This window comes from Leptodactylus fuscus, chromosome 3 (assembly GCF_031893055.1).
Source record: "Leptodactylus fuscus isolate aLepFus1 chromosome 3, aLepFus1.hap2, whole genome shotgun sequence".
Classification (NCBI taxonomy): Eukaryota; Metazoa; Chordata; class Amphibia; order Anura; family Leptodactylidae; genus Leptodactylus; species Leptodactylus fuscus.
In genome coordinates, this window is record NC_134267.1 from 242722791 (window position 1) to 242736820 (window position 14030).

The 14030-nt window shown below is 49.1% G+C and overlaps 1 protein-coding gene across 1 annotated transcript in view; it reads left to right on the forward strand.

Annotated features, from left to right (window-relative positions):
- Positions 1 to 14030, forward strand: part of IFT172 (intraflagellar transport 172) — a 78683-nt gene that overhangs the window by 4696 nt on the left and 59957 nt on the right. Inside the window, exons 3-4 of the mRNA XM_075269382.1 lie at positions 176 to 288; positions 364 to 403. Coding sequence (XP_075125483.1) covers positions 176 to 288; positions 364 to 403 — 153 coding nt within the window. The remainder of the gene's footprint in view (positions 1 to 175; positions 289 to 363; positions 404 to 14030) is intronic.

The window sequence follows — 14030 nt, forward strand, 5'->3', positions numbered from 1 at the left end:
CAGGGTGTGATGTCATTACCAGGCTGACCAGGGTGTGATGTCATTACCAGGCTGTGTGATGTCATTACCAGGCTGTCCAGGGTGTGATGTCATTACCAGGCTGTCCAGGGTGTGATGTCATTACCAGGCTGTCCAGGGTGTGATGTCATTATTCAGGTGTTTCTTCTCTCCGCAGTACGGGAAGAAGAGTTACGTGGTGAAGGGTATGGCCTTCTCTCCGGACTCCACAAAGATCGCTGTTGGTCAGACAGATAACATTATCTATGTGTACAGGATCGGGGAGGACTGGTGAGTGTTGGGGGAGGGGGTGCCGGTCACTGGGCCATCTTCATGGCTAATTATTGTCTCCTTTCCTTGTTGTAGGGGAGATAAGAAGGTGATCTGTAATAAGTTCCTGCAGACGGTAAGTTCCTTAGGATGCTTATAACAAGGTGCAGAGTGTCGTCCTCTCCTCAGAGCATCGCCTCCTGTCAGTACTTGTTCACATAAGTGCGCCCTATACACCGTGTAACTCTTGGCATCATGTCCTCCCTGATATATTCCTGGCCCTTCATGTGTCTGTTCCTGAGGCCCTCTGTGACCCTTGTCTACTGGTTGTATTCACTGACTATCCTCTGTGTCTCTCCTGCACTTGTTGTCTTCACTGACTATCCTCTGTGTCTCTCCTGCACTCGTTGTCTTCACTGACTATCCTCTGTGTCTCTCCTGCACTCGGTGTCTTCACTGACTATCCTCTGTGTCTCTCCTGCACTCGGTGTCTTCACTGACTATCCTCTGTGTCTCTCCTGCACTCGGTGTCTTCACTGACTATCCTCTGTGTCTCTCCTGCACTCGTTGTCTTCACTGACTATTCTCTGTGTCTCTCCTGTACTCGGTATCTTCACTGACTATCCTCTGTGTCTCTCCTGCACTCGGTGTCTTCACTGACTATCCTCTGTGTCTCTCCTGCACTCGGTATCTTCACTGACTATCCTCTGTGTCTCTCCTGTACTCGCTATCTTCACTGACTATCCTCTGTGTCTCTCCTGTTCTCTGTGTATTCACTGACTATCCTCTGTGTCTCTCCTGCACTCGGTGTCTTCACTGTCTATCCTCTGTGTCTCTCCTGTTCTCTGTGTATTCACTGACTATCCTCTGTGTCTCTCCTGCACTCGGTGTCTTCACTGACTATCCTCTGTGTCTCTCCTGTACACGGTGTCTTCACTGACTATCCTCTGTGTCTCTCCTACACTTGGTATCTTCACTGACTATCCTCTGTGTCTCTCCCGCACTCGGTATCTTCACTGACTATCCTCTGTGTCTCCCCCGCACTCGGTGTCTTCACTGACTATCCTCTGTGTCTCTCCTGTACTCGGTGTCTTCACTGACTATCCTCTGTGTCTCTCCTGTACTTCGTGTCTTCACTGACTATCCTCTGTGTCTCTCCTGCACTCATTGTCTTCACTGACTATCCTCTGTGTCTCTCCTGTACTCGGTATCTTCACTGACTATCCTCTGTGTCTCTCCTGCACTCATTGTCTTCACTGACTATCCTCTGTGTCTCTCCTGTACTCGGTATCTTCACTGACTATCCTCTGTGTCTCTCCTGCACTCATTGTCTTCACTGACTATCCTCTGTGTCTCTCCTGCACTCGGTATCTTCACTGACTATCCTCTGTGTCTCTCCTGTACTCGGTATCTTCACTGACTATCCTCTGTGTCTCTCCTGTACTTGGTATCTTCACTGACTATCCTCTGTGTCTCTCCTGTACTCGGTATCTTCACTGACTATCCTCTGTGTCTCTCCTGTACTTGGTATCTTCACTGACTATCCTCTGTGTCTCTCCTGTACTCGGTATCTTCACTGACTATCCTCTGTGTCTCTCCTGTACTCGGTGTCTTCGCTGACTATCCTCTGTGTCTCTCCCGCACTTGTTGTCTTCACTGACTATCCTCTGTGTCTCTCCCGCACTCGGTATCTTCACTGACTATCCTCTGTGTCTCTCCTGTACTCGGTATCTTCACTGAATATCCTCTGTGTCTCTCCTGCACTCGGTATCTTCACTGACTATCCTCTGTGTCTCTCCTGTACTCGCTATCTTCACTGACTATCCTCTGTGTCTCTCCTGTTCTCTGTGTATTCACTGACTATCCTCTGTCTCTCTCCTGCACTCGGGATCTTCACTGACTATTCTCTGTGTCTCTCCTGCACTCGGTGTCTTCACTGACTATCCTCTGTGTCTCTCCTGTACTCGGTGTCTTCACTGACTATCCTTTGTGTCTCTCCTGCACTCGGTGTCTTCACTGACTATCCTCTGTGTCTCTCCTGTTCTCTGTGTATTCACTGACTATCCTCTGTGTCTCTCCTGCACTCGGTGTCTTCACTGACTATCCTCTGTGTCTCTCCTGTACTCGGTGTCTTCACTGACTATCCTCTGTGTCTCTACTGCACTCGGTGTCTTCACTGACTATCCTCTGTGTCTCCCCCGCACTCGGTGTCTTCACTGACTATCCTCTGTGTCTCTCCTGTACTCGGTGTCTTCACTGACTATCCTCTGTGTCTCTCCTGTACTTCGTGTCTTCACTGACTATCCTCTGTGTCTCTCCTGCACTCATTGTCTTCACTGACTATCCTCTGTGTCTCTCCTGTACTCGGGAACTTCACTGACTATCCTCTGTGTCTCTTCTGCACTATCCTCTGTGTCTCTCCTGTACTCGGTATCTTCACTGACTATCCTCTGTGTCTCTCCTGCACTCGGTATCTTCACTGACTATCCTCTGTGTCTCTCCTGTACTCGGTATCTTCACTGACTATCCTCTGTGTCTCTCCTGTACTTGGTATCTTCACTGACTATCCTCTGTGTCTCTCCTGTACTCGGTATCTTCACTGACTATCCTCTGTGTCTCTCCTGTACTTGGTATCTTCACTGACTATCCTCTGTGTCTCTCCTGTACTCTGTGTCTTCACTGACTATCCTCTGTGTCTCTCCTGTACTCAGTGTCTTCACTGACTATCCTCTGTGTCTCTCCTGTACTCGGTATCTTCACTGACTATCCTCTGTGTCTCTCCTGCACTTGTTGTCTTCACTGACTATCCTCTGTGTCTCTCCCGCACTCGGTATCTTCACTGACTATCCTCTGTGTCTCTCCTGTACTCGGTGTCTTCGCTGACTATCCTCTGTGTCTCTCCTGCACTTGTTGTCTTCACTGACTATCCTCTGTGTCTCTCCCGCACTCGGTGTCTTCACTGACTATCCTCTGTGTCTCTCCCGCACTCGGTATCTTCACTGACTATCCTCTGTGTCTCTCCTGTACTCGGTATCTTCACTGACTATCCTCTGTGTCTCTCCTGCACTCGGTATCTTCACTGACTATCCTCTGTGTCTCTCCTGTACTCGCTATCTTCACTGACTATCCTCTGTGTCTCTCCTGTTCTCTGTGTATTCACTGACTATCCTCTGTGTCTGTCCTGCACTCGGTGTCTTCACTGTCTATCCTCTGTGTCTCTCCTGTTCTCTGTGTATTCACTGACTATCCTCTGTGTCTCTCCTGCACTCGGTGTCTTCACTGACTATCCTCTGTGTCTCTCCTGTACACGGTGTCTTCACTGACTATCCTCTGTGTCTCTCCTACACTTGGTATCTTCACTGACTATCCTCTGTGTCTCTCCCGCACTCGGTATCTTCACTGACTATCCTCTGTGTCTCCCCCGCACTCGGTGTCTTCACTGACTATCCTCTGTGTCTCTCCTGTACTCGGTGTCTTCACTGACTATCCTCTGTGTCTCTCCTGTACTTCGTGTCTTCACTGACTATCCGCTGTGTCTCTCCTGCACTCATTGTCTTCACTGACTATCCTCTGTGTCTCTCCTGTACTCGGTATCTTCACTGACTATCCGCTGTGTCTCTCCTGCACTCATTGTCTTCACTGACTATCCTCTGTGTCTCTCCTGTACTCGGTATCTTCACTGACTATCCTCTGTGTCTCTCCTGTACTCGGTATCTTCACTGGCTATCCTCTGTGTCTCTCCTGTACTTGGTATCTTCACTGACTATCCTCTGTGTCTCTCCTGTACTCGGTATCTTCACTGACTATCCTCTGTGTCTCTCCTGTACTCGGTGTCTTCGCTGACTATCCTCTGTGTCTCTCCCGCACTTGTTGTCTTCACTGACTATCCTCTGTGTCTCTCCCGCACTCGGTATCTTCACTGACTATCCTCTGTGTCTCTCCTGTACTCGGTATCTTCACTGACTATCCTCTGTGTCTCTCCTGCACTCGGTATCTTCACTGACTATCCTCTGTGTCTCTCCTGTACTCGCTATCTTCACTGACTATCCTCTGTGTCTCTCCTGTTCTCTGTGTATTCACTGACTATCCTCTGTCTCTCTCCTGCACTCGGTATCTTCACTGACTATTCTCTGTGTCTCTCCTGCACTCGGTGTCTTCACTGACTATCCTCTGTGTCTCTCCTGTACTCGGTGTCTTCACTGACTATCCTTTGTGTCTCTCCTGCACTCGGTGTCTTCACTGACTATCCTCTGTGTCTCTCCTTTTCTCTGTGTATTCACTGACTATCCTCTGTGTCTCTCCTGCACTCGGTGTCTTCACTGACTATCCTCTGTGTCTCTCCTGTACTCGGTGTCTTCACTGACTATCCTCTGTGTCTCTACTGCACTCGGTGTCTTCACTGACTATCCTCTGTGTCTCCCCCGCACTCGGTGTCTTCACTGACTATCCTCTGTGTCTCTCCTGTACTCGGTGTCTTCAATGACTATCCTCTGTGTCTCTCCTGTACTTCGTGTCTTCACTGACTATCCTCTGTGTCTCTCCTGCACTCATTGTCTTCACTGACTATCCTCTGTGTCTCTCCTGTACTCGGTATCTTCACTGACTATCCTCTGTGTCTCTTCTGCACTATCCTCTGTGTCTCTCCTGTACTCGGTATCTTCACTGACTATCCTCTGTGTCTCTCCTGCACTCATTGTCTTCACTGACTATCCTCTGTGTCTCTCCTGCACTCGGTATCTTCACTGACTATCCTCTGTGTCTCTCCTGTACTCGGTATCTTCACTGACTATCCTCTGTGTCTCTCCTGTACTTGGTATCTTCACTGACTATCCTCTGTGTCTCTCCTGTACTCTGTGTCTTCACTGACTATCCTCTGTGTCTCTCCTGTACTCAGTGTCTTCACTGACTATCCTCTCTCCTGTACTCGGTATCTTCACTGACTATCCTCTGTGTCTCTCCTGTACTCGGTGTCTTCGCTGACTATCCTCTGTGTCTCTCCCGCACTTGTTGTCTTCACTGACTATCCTCTGTGTCTCTCCCGCACTCGGTATCTTCACTGACTATCCTCTGTGTCTCTCCTGTACTCGGTATCTTCACTGACTATCCTCTGTGTCTCTCCTGCACTCGGTATCTTCACTGACTATCCTCTGTGTCTCTCCTGTACTCGCTATCTTCACTGACTATCCTCTGTGTCTCTCCTGTTCTCTGTGTATTCACTGACTATCCTCTGTGTCTCTCCTGCACTCGGTGTCTTCACTGTCTATCCTCTGTGTCTCTCCTGGTCTCTGTGTATTCACTGACTATCCTCTGTGTCTCTCCTGCACTCGGTGTCTTCACTGACTATCCTCTGTGTCTCTCCTGTACACGGTGTCTTCACTGACTATCCTCTGTGTCTCTCCTACACTTGGTATCTTCACTGACTATCCTCTGTGTCTCTCCCGCACTCGGTATCTTCACTGACTATCCTCTGTGTCTCCCCCGCACTCGGTGTCTTCACTGACTATCCTCTGTGTCTCTCCTGTACTCGGTGTCTTCACTGACTATCCTCTGTGTCTCTCCTGTACTTCGTGTCTTCACTGACTATCCTCTGTGTCTCTCCTGCACTCATTGTCTTCACTGACTATCCTCTGTGTCTCTCCTGTACTCGGTATCTTCACTGACTATCCTCTGTGTCTCTCCTGCACTCATTGTCTTCACTGACTATCCTCTGTGTCTCTCCTGTACTCGGTATCTTCACTGACTATCCTCTGTGTCTCTCCTGCACTCATTGTCTTCACTGACTATCCTCTGTGTCTCTCCTGCACTCGGTATCTTCACTGACTATCCTCTGTGTCTCTCCTGCACTCGGTATCTTCACTGACTATCCTCTGTGTCTCTCCTGTACTCGGTATCTTCACTGACTATCCTCTGTGTCTCTCCTGTTCTCTGTGTATTCACTGACTATCCTCTGTCTCTCTCCTGCACTCGGTATCTTCACTGACTATTCTCTGTGTCTCTCCTGCACTCGGTGTCTTCACTGACTATCCTCTGTGTCTCTCCTGTACTCGGTGTCTTCACTGACTATCCTCTGTGTCTCTCCTGTTCTCTGTGTATTCACTGACTATCCTCTGTGTCTCTCCTGCACTCGGTGTCTTCACTGACTATCCTCTGTGTCTCTCCTGTACTCGGTGTCTTCACTGACTATCCTCTGTGTCTCTACTGCACTCGGTGTCTTCACTGACTATCCTCTGTGTCTCCCCCGCACTCGGTGTCTTCACTGACTATCCTCTGTGTCTCTCCTGTACTCGGTGTCTTCACTGACTATCCTCTGTGTCTCTCCTGTACTTCGTGTCTTCACTGACTATCCTCTGTGTCTCTCCTGCACTCATTGTCTTCACTGTCTATCCTCTGTGTCTCTCCTGTACTCGGTATCTTCACTGACTATCCTCTGTGTCTCTTCTGCACTATCCTCTGTGTCTCTCCTGTACTCGGTATCTTCACTGACTATCCTCTGTGTCTCTCCTGCACTCATTGTCTTCACTGACTATCCTCTGTGTCTCTCCTGCACTCGGTATCTTCACTGACTATCCTCTGTGTCTCTCCTGTACTCAGTATCTTCACTGACTATCCTCTGTGTCTCTCCTGTACTTGGTATCTTCACTGACTATCCTCTGTGTCTCTCCTGTACTCGGTATCTTCACTGACTATCCTCTGTGTCTCTCCTGTACTTGGTATCTTCACTGACTATCCTCTGTGTCTCTCCTGTACTCTGTGTCTTCACCGACTATCCTCTGTGTCTCTCCTGTACTCAGTGTCTTCACTTACTATCCTCTGTGTCTCTCCTGTACTCGGTATCTTCACTGACTATCCTCTGTGTCTCTCCTGTACTCGGTGTCTTCGCTGACTATCCTCTGTGTCTCTCCCGCACTTGTTGTCTTCACTGACTATCCTCTGTGTCTCTCCCGCACTCGGTATCTTCACTGACTATCCTCTGTGTCTCTCCTGTACTCGGTATCTTCACTGACTATCCTCTGTGTCTCTCCTGCACTCGGTATCTTCACTGACTATCCTCTGTGTCTCTCCTGTTCTCGCTATCTTCACTGACTATCCTCTGTGTCTCTCCTGTTCTCTGTGTATTCACTGACTATCCTCTGTCTCTCTCCTGCACTCGGTATCTTCACTGACTATCCTCTGTGTCTCTCCTGTACTTGGTATCTTCACTGACTATCCTCTGTGTCTCTCCTGTACTCGGTGTCTTCACTGACTATCCTCTGTGTCTCTCCTGTACTCGTTGTCTTCACTGACTATCCTCTGTGTCTCTCCTGTACTCGGTGTCTTCACTGACTATCCTCTGTGTCTCTCCTGTACTCGGTGTCTTCACTGACTATCCTCTGTGTCTCTCCTGTACTCGGTGTCTTCACTGACTATCCTCTGTGTCTCTCCTGTACTCGGTGTCTTCACTGACTATCCTCTGTGTCTCTCCCGCACTCGGTGTCTTCACTGACTATCCTCTGTGTCTCTCCCGCACTCGGTGTCTTCACTGACTATCCTCTGTGTCTCTCCTGCACTCAGTGTCTTCACTGACTATCCTCTGTGTCTCTCCTGTACTCGGTATCTTCACTGACTATCCTCTGTGTCTCTCCTGTACTTGGTATCTTCACTGACTATCCTCTGTGTCTCTCCTGTACTCGGTATCTTCACTGACTATCCTCTGTGTCTCTCCTGTACTTGGTATCTTCACTGACTATCCTCTGTGTCTCTCCTGTACTCTGTGTCTTCACCGACTATCCTCTGTGTCTCTCCTGTACTCAGTGTCTTCACTTACTATCCTCTGTGTCTCTCCTGTACTCGGTATCTTCACTGACTATCCTCTGTGTCTCTCCTGTACTCGGTGTCTTCGCTGACTATCCTCTGTGTCTCTCCCGCACTCGGTATCTTCACTGACTATCCTCTGTGTCTCTCCTGTACTCGGTGTCTTCGCTGACTCTCCTCTGTGTCTCTCCCGCACTTGTTGTCTTCACTGACTATCCTCTGTGTCTCTCCCGCACTCGGTATCTTCACTGACTATCCTCTGTGTCTCTCCTGTACTCGGTGTCTTCGCTGACTATCCTCTGTGTCTCTCCCGCACTCGGTATCTTCACTGACTATCCTCTGTGTCTCTCCTGTACTCGGTGTCTTCGCTGACTATCCTCTGTGTCTCTCCCGCACTTGTTGTCTTCACTGACTATCCTCTGTGTCTCTCCCGCACTCGGTGTCTTCACTGTCTATCCTCTGTGTCTCTCCTGTTCTCTGTGTATTCACTGACTATCCTCTGTGTCTCTCCTGCACTCGGTGTCTTCACTGACTATCCTCTGTGTCTCTCCTGTACACGGTGTCTTCACTGACTATCCTCTGTGTCTCTCCTACACTTGGTATCTTCACTGACTATCCTCTGTGTCTCTCCCGCACTCGGTATCTTCACTGACTATCCTCTGTGTCTCCCCCGCACTTGGTGTCTTCACTGACTATCCTCTGTGTCTCTCCTGTACTCGGTGTCTTCACTGACTATCCTCTGTGTCTCTCCTGTACTTCGTGTCTTCACTGACTATCCTCTGTGTCTCTCCTGCACTCATTGTCTTCACTGACTATCCTCTGTGTCTCTCCTGTACTCGGTATCTTCACTGACTATCCTCTGTGTCTCTCCTGCACTCATTGTCTTCACTGACTATCCTCTGTGTCTCTCCTGTACTCGGTATCTTCACTGACTATCCTCTGTGTCTCTCCTGCACTCATTGTCTTCACTGACTATCCTCTGTGTCTCTCCTGCACTCGGTATCTTCACTGACTATCCTCTGTGTCTCTCCTGCACTCGGTATCTTCACTGACTATCCTCTGTGTCTCTCCTGTACTCGGTATCTTCACTGACTATCCTCTTTGTCTCTCCTGTACTCGGTATCTTCACTGACTATCCTCTGTGTCTCTCCTGTACTCGGTATCTTCACTGACTATCCTCTGTGTCTCTCCTGTACTCGGTGTCTTCGCTGACTATCCTCTGTGTCTCTCCTGTACTTGGTATCTTCACTGACTATCCTCTGTGTCTCTCCTGTACTCTGTGTCTTCACTGACTATCCTCTGTGTCTCTCCTGTACTCAGTGTCTTCACTGACTATCCTCTGTGTCTCTCCTGTACTCGGTATCTTCACTGACTATCCTCTGTGTCTCTCCTGCACTTGTTGTCTTCACTGACTATCCTCTGTGTCTCTCCCGCACTCGGTATCTTCACTGACTATCCTCTGTGTCTCTCCTGTACTCGGTGTCTTCGCTGACTATCCTCTGTGTCTCTCCTGCACTTGTTGTCTTCACTGACTATCCTCTGTGTCTCTCCCGCACTCGGTATCTTCACTGACTATCCTCTGTGTCTCTCCTGTACTCGGTATCTTCACTGACTATCCTCTGTGTCTCTCCTGCACTCGGTATCTTCACTGACTATCCTCTGTGTCTCTCCTGTACTCGCTATCTTCACTGACTATCCTCTGTGTCTCTCCTGTTCTCTGTGTATTCACTGACTATCCTCTGTGTCTGTCCTGCACTCGGTGTCTTCACTGTCTATCCTCTGTGTCTCTCCTGTTCTCTGTGTATTCACTGACTATCCTCTGTGTCTCTCCTGCACTCGGTGTCTTCACTGACTATCCTCTGTGTCTCTCCTGTACACGGTGTCTTCACTGACTATCCTCTGTGTCTCTCCTACACTTGGTATCTTCACTGACTATCCTCTGTGTCTCTCCCGCACTCGGTATCTTCACTGACTATCCTCTGTGTCTCCCCCGCACTCGGTGTCTTCACTGACTATCCTCTGTGTCTCTCCTGTACTCGGTGTCTTCACTGACTATCCTCTGTGTCTCTCCTGTACTTCGTGTCTTCACTGACTATCCTCTGTGTCTCTCCTGCACTCATTGTCTTCACTGACTATCCTCTGTGTCTCTCCTGTACTCGGTATCTTCACTGACTATCCTCTGTGTCTCTCCTGCACTCATTGTCTTCACTGACTATCCTCTGTGTCTCTCCTGTACTCGGTATCTTCACTGACTATCCTCTGTGTCTCTCCTGCACTCATTGTCTTCACTGACTATCCTCTGTGTCTCTCCTGCACTCGGTATCTTCACTGACTATCCTCTGTGTCTCTCCTGCACTCGGTATCTTCACTGACTATCCTCTGTGTCTCTCCTGTACTCGGTATCTTCACTGACTATCCTCTGTGTCTCTCCTGTACTCGGTATCTTCACTGACTATCCTCTGTGTCTCTCCTGTACTCGGTATCTTCACTGACTATCCTCTGTGTCTCTCCTGTACTCGGTGTCTTCGCTGACTATCCTCTGTGTCTCTCCCGCACTTGTTGTCTTCACTGAGTATCCTCTGTGTCTCTCCCGCACTCGGTATCTTCACTGACTATCCTCTGTGTCTCTCCTGTACTCGGTATCTTCACTGACTATCCTCTGTGTCTCTCCTGCACTCGGTATCTTCACTGACTATCCTCTGTGTCTCTCCTGTACTCGCTATCTTCACTGACTATCCTCTGTGTCTCTCCTGTTCTCTGTGTATTCACTGACTATCCTCTGTCTCTCTCCTGCACTCGGTATCTTCACTGACTATTCTCTATGTCTCTCCTGCACTCGGTGTCTTCACTGACTATCTTCTGTGTCTCTCCTGTACTCGGTGTCTTCACTGACTATCCTTTGTGTCTCTCCTGCACTCGGTGTCTTCACTGACTATCCTCTGTGTCTCTCCTTTTCTCTGTGTATTCACTGACTATCCTCTGTGTCTCTCCTGCACTCGGTGTCTTCACTGACTATCCTCTGTGTCTCTCCTGTACTCGGTGTCTTCACTGACTATCCTCTGTGTCTCTACTGCACTCGGTGTCTTCACTGACTATCCTCTGTGTCTCCCCCGCACTCGGTGTCTTCACTGACTATCCTCTGTGTCTCTCCTGTACTCGGTGTCTTCACTGACTATCCTCTGTGTCTCTCCTGTACTTCGTGTCTTCACTGACTATCCTCTGTGTCTCTCCTGCACTCATTGTCTTCACTGACTATCCTCTGTGTCTCTCCTGTACTCGGTATCTTCACTGACTATCCTCTGTGTCTCTTCTGCACTATCCTCTGTGTCTCTCCTGTACTCGGTATCTTCACTGACTATCCTCTGTGTCTCTCCTGCACTCATTGTCTTCACTGACTATCCTCTGTGTCTCTCCTGCACTCGGTATCTTCACTGACTATCCTCTGTGTCTCTCCTGTACTCGGTATCTTCACTGACTATCCTCTGTGTCTCTCCTGTACTTGGTATCTTCACTGACTATCCTCTGTGTCTCTCCTGTACTCTGTGTCTTCACTGACTATCCTCTGTGTCTCTCCTGTACTCAGTGTCTTCACTGACTATCCTCTGTGTCTCTCCTGTACTCGGTATCTTCACTGACTATCCTCTGTGTCTCTCCTGTACTCGGTGTCTTCGCTGACTATCCTCTGTGTCTCTCCCGCACTTGTTGTCTTCACTGACTATCCTCTGTGTCTCTCCCGCACTCGGTATCTTCACTGACTATCCTCTGTGTCTCTCCTGTACTCGGTATCTTCACTGACTATCCTCTGTGTCTCTCCTGCACTCGGTATCTTCACTGACTATCCTCTGTGTCTCTCCTGTACTCGCTATCTTCACTGACTATCCTCTGTGTCTCTCCTGTTCTCTGTGTATTCACTGACTATCCTCTGTGTCTCTCCTGCACTCGGTGTCTTCACTGTCTATCCTCTGTGTCTCTCCTGTTCTCTGTGTATTCACTGACTATCCTCTGTGTCTCTCCTGCACTCGGTGTCTTCACTGACTATCCTCTGTGTCTCTCCTGTACACGGTGTCTTCACTGACTATCCTCTGTGTCTCTCCTACACTTGGTATCTTCACTGACTATCCTCTGTGTCTCTCCCGCACTCGGTATCTTCACTGACTATCCTCTGTGTCTCCCCCGCACTCGGTGTCTTCACTGACTATCCTCTGTGTCTCTCCTGTAGTCGGTGTCTTCACTGACTATCCTCTGTGTCTCTCCTGTACTTCGTGTCTTCACTGACTATCCTCTGTGTCTCTCCTGCACTCATTGTCTTCACTGACTATCCTCTGTGTCTCTCCTGTACTCGGTATCTTCACTGACTATCCTCTGTGTCTCTCCTGCACTCATTGTCTTCACTGACTATCCTCTGTGTCTCTCCTGTACTCGGTATCTTCACTGACTATCCTCTGTGTCTCTCCTGCACTCATTGTCTTCACTGACTATCCTCTGTGTCTCTCCTGCACTCGGTATCTTCACTGACTATCCTCTGTGTCTCTCCTGCACTCGGTATCTTCACTGACTATCCTCTGTGTCTCTCCTGTACTCGGTATCTTCACTGACTATCCTCTGTGTCTCTCCTGTTCTCTGTGTATTCACTGACTATCCTCTGTCTCTCTCCTGCACTCGGTATCTTCACTGACTATTCTCTGTGTCTCTCTTGCACTCGGTGTCTTCACTGACTATCCTCTGTGTCTCTCCTGTACTCGGTGTCTTCACTGACTATCCTTTGTGTCTCTCCTGCACTCGGTGTCTTCACTGACTATCCTCTGTGTCTCTCCTGTTCTCTGTGTATTCACTGACTATCCTCTGTGTCTCTCCTGCACTCGGTGTCTTCACTGACTATCCTCTGTGTCTCTCCTGTACTCGGTGTCTTCACTGACTATCCTCTGTGTCTCTACTGCACTCGGTGTCTTCACTGACTATCCTCTGTGTCTCCCCCGCACTCGGTGTCTTCACTGACTATCCTCTGTGTCTCTCCTGTACTCGGTGTCTTCACTGACTATCCTCTGTGTCTCTCCTGTACTTCGTGTCTTCACTGACTATCCTCTGTGTCTCTCCTGCACTCATTGTCTTCACTGACTATTCTCTGTGTCTCTCCTGTACTCGGTATCTTCACTGACTATCCTCTGTGTCTCTTCTGCAGTATCCTCTGTGTCTCTCCTGTACTCGGTATCTTCACTGACTATCCTCTGTGTCTCTCCTGCACTCATTGTCTTCACTGACTATCCTCTGTGTCTCTCCTGCACTCGGTATCTTCACTGACTATCCTCTGTGTCTCTCCTGTACTCGGTATCTTCACTGACTATCCTCTGTGTCTCTCCTGTACTTGGTATCTTCACTGACTATCCTCTGTGTCTCTCCTGTACTCGGTATCTTCACTGACTATCCTCTGTGTCTCTCCTGTACTTGGTATCTTCACTGACTATCCTCTGTGTCTCTCCTGTACTCTGTGTCTTCACCGACTATCCTCTGTGTCTCTCCTGTACTCAGTGTCTTCACTTACTATCCTCTGTGTCTCTCCTGTACTCGGTATCTTCACTGACTATCCTCTGTGTCTCTCCTGTACTCGGTGTCTTCGCTGACTATCCTCTGTGTCTCTCCCGCACTTGTTGTCTTCACTGACTATCCTCTGTGTCTCTCCCGCACTCGGTATCTTCACTGACTATCCTCTGTGTCTCTCCTGTACTCGGTATCTTCACTGACTATCCTCTGTGTCTCTCCTGCACTCGGTATCTTCACTGACTATCCTCTGTGTCTCTCCTGTACTCGCTATCTTCACTGACTATCCTCTGTGTCTCTCCTGTTCTCTGTGTATTCACTGACTATCCTCTGTCTCTCTCCTGCACTCGGTATCTTCACTGACTATCCTCTGTGTCTCTCCTGTACTTGGTATCTTCACTGACTATCCTCTGTGTCTCTCCTGTACTCGGTGTCTT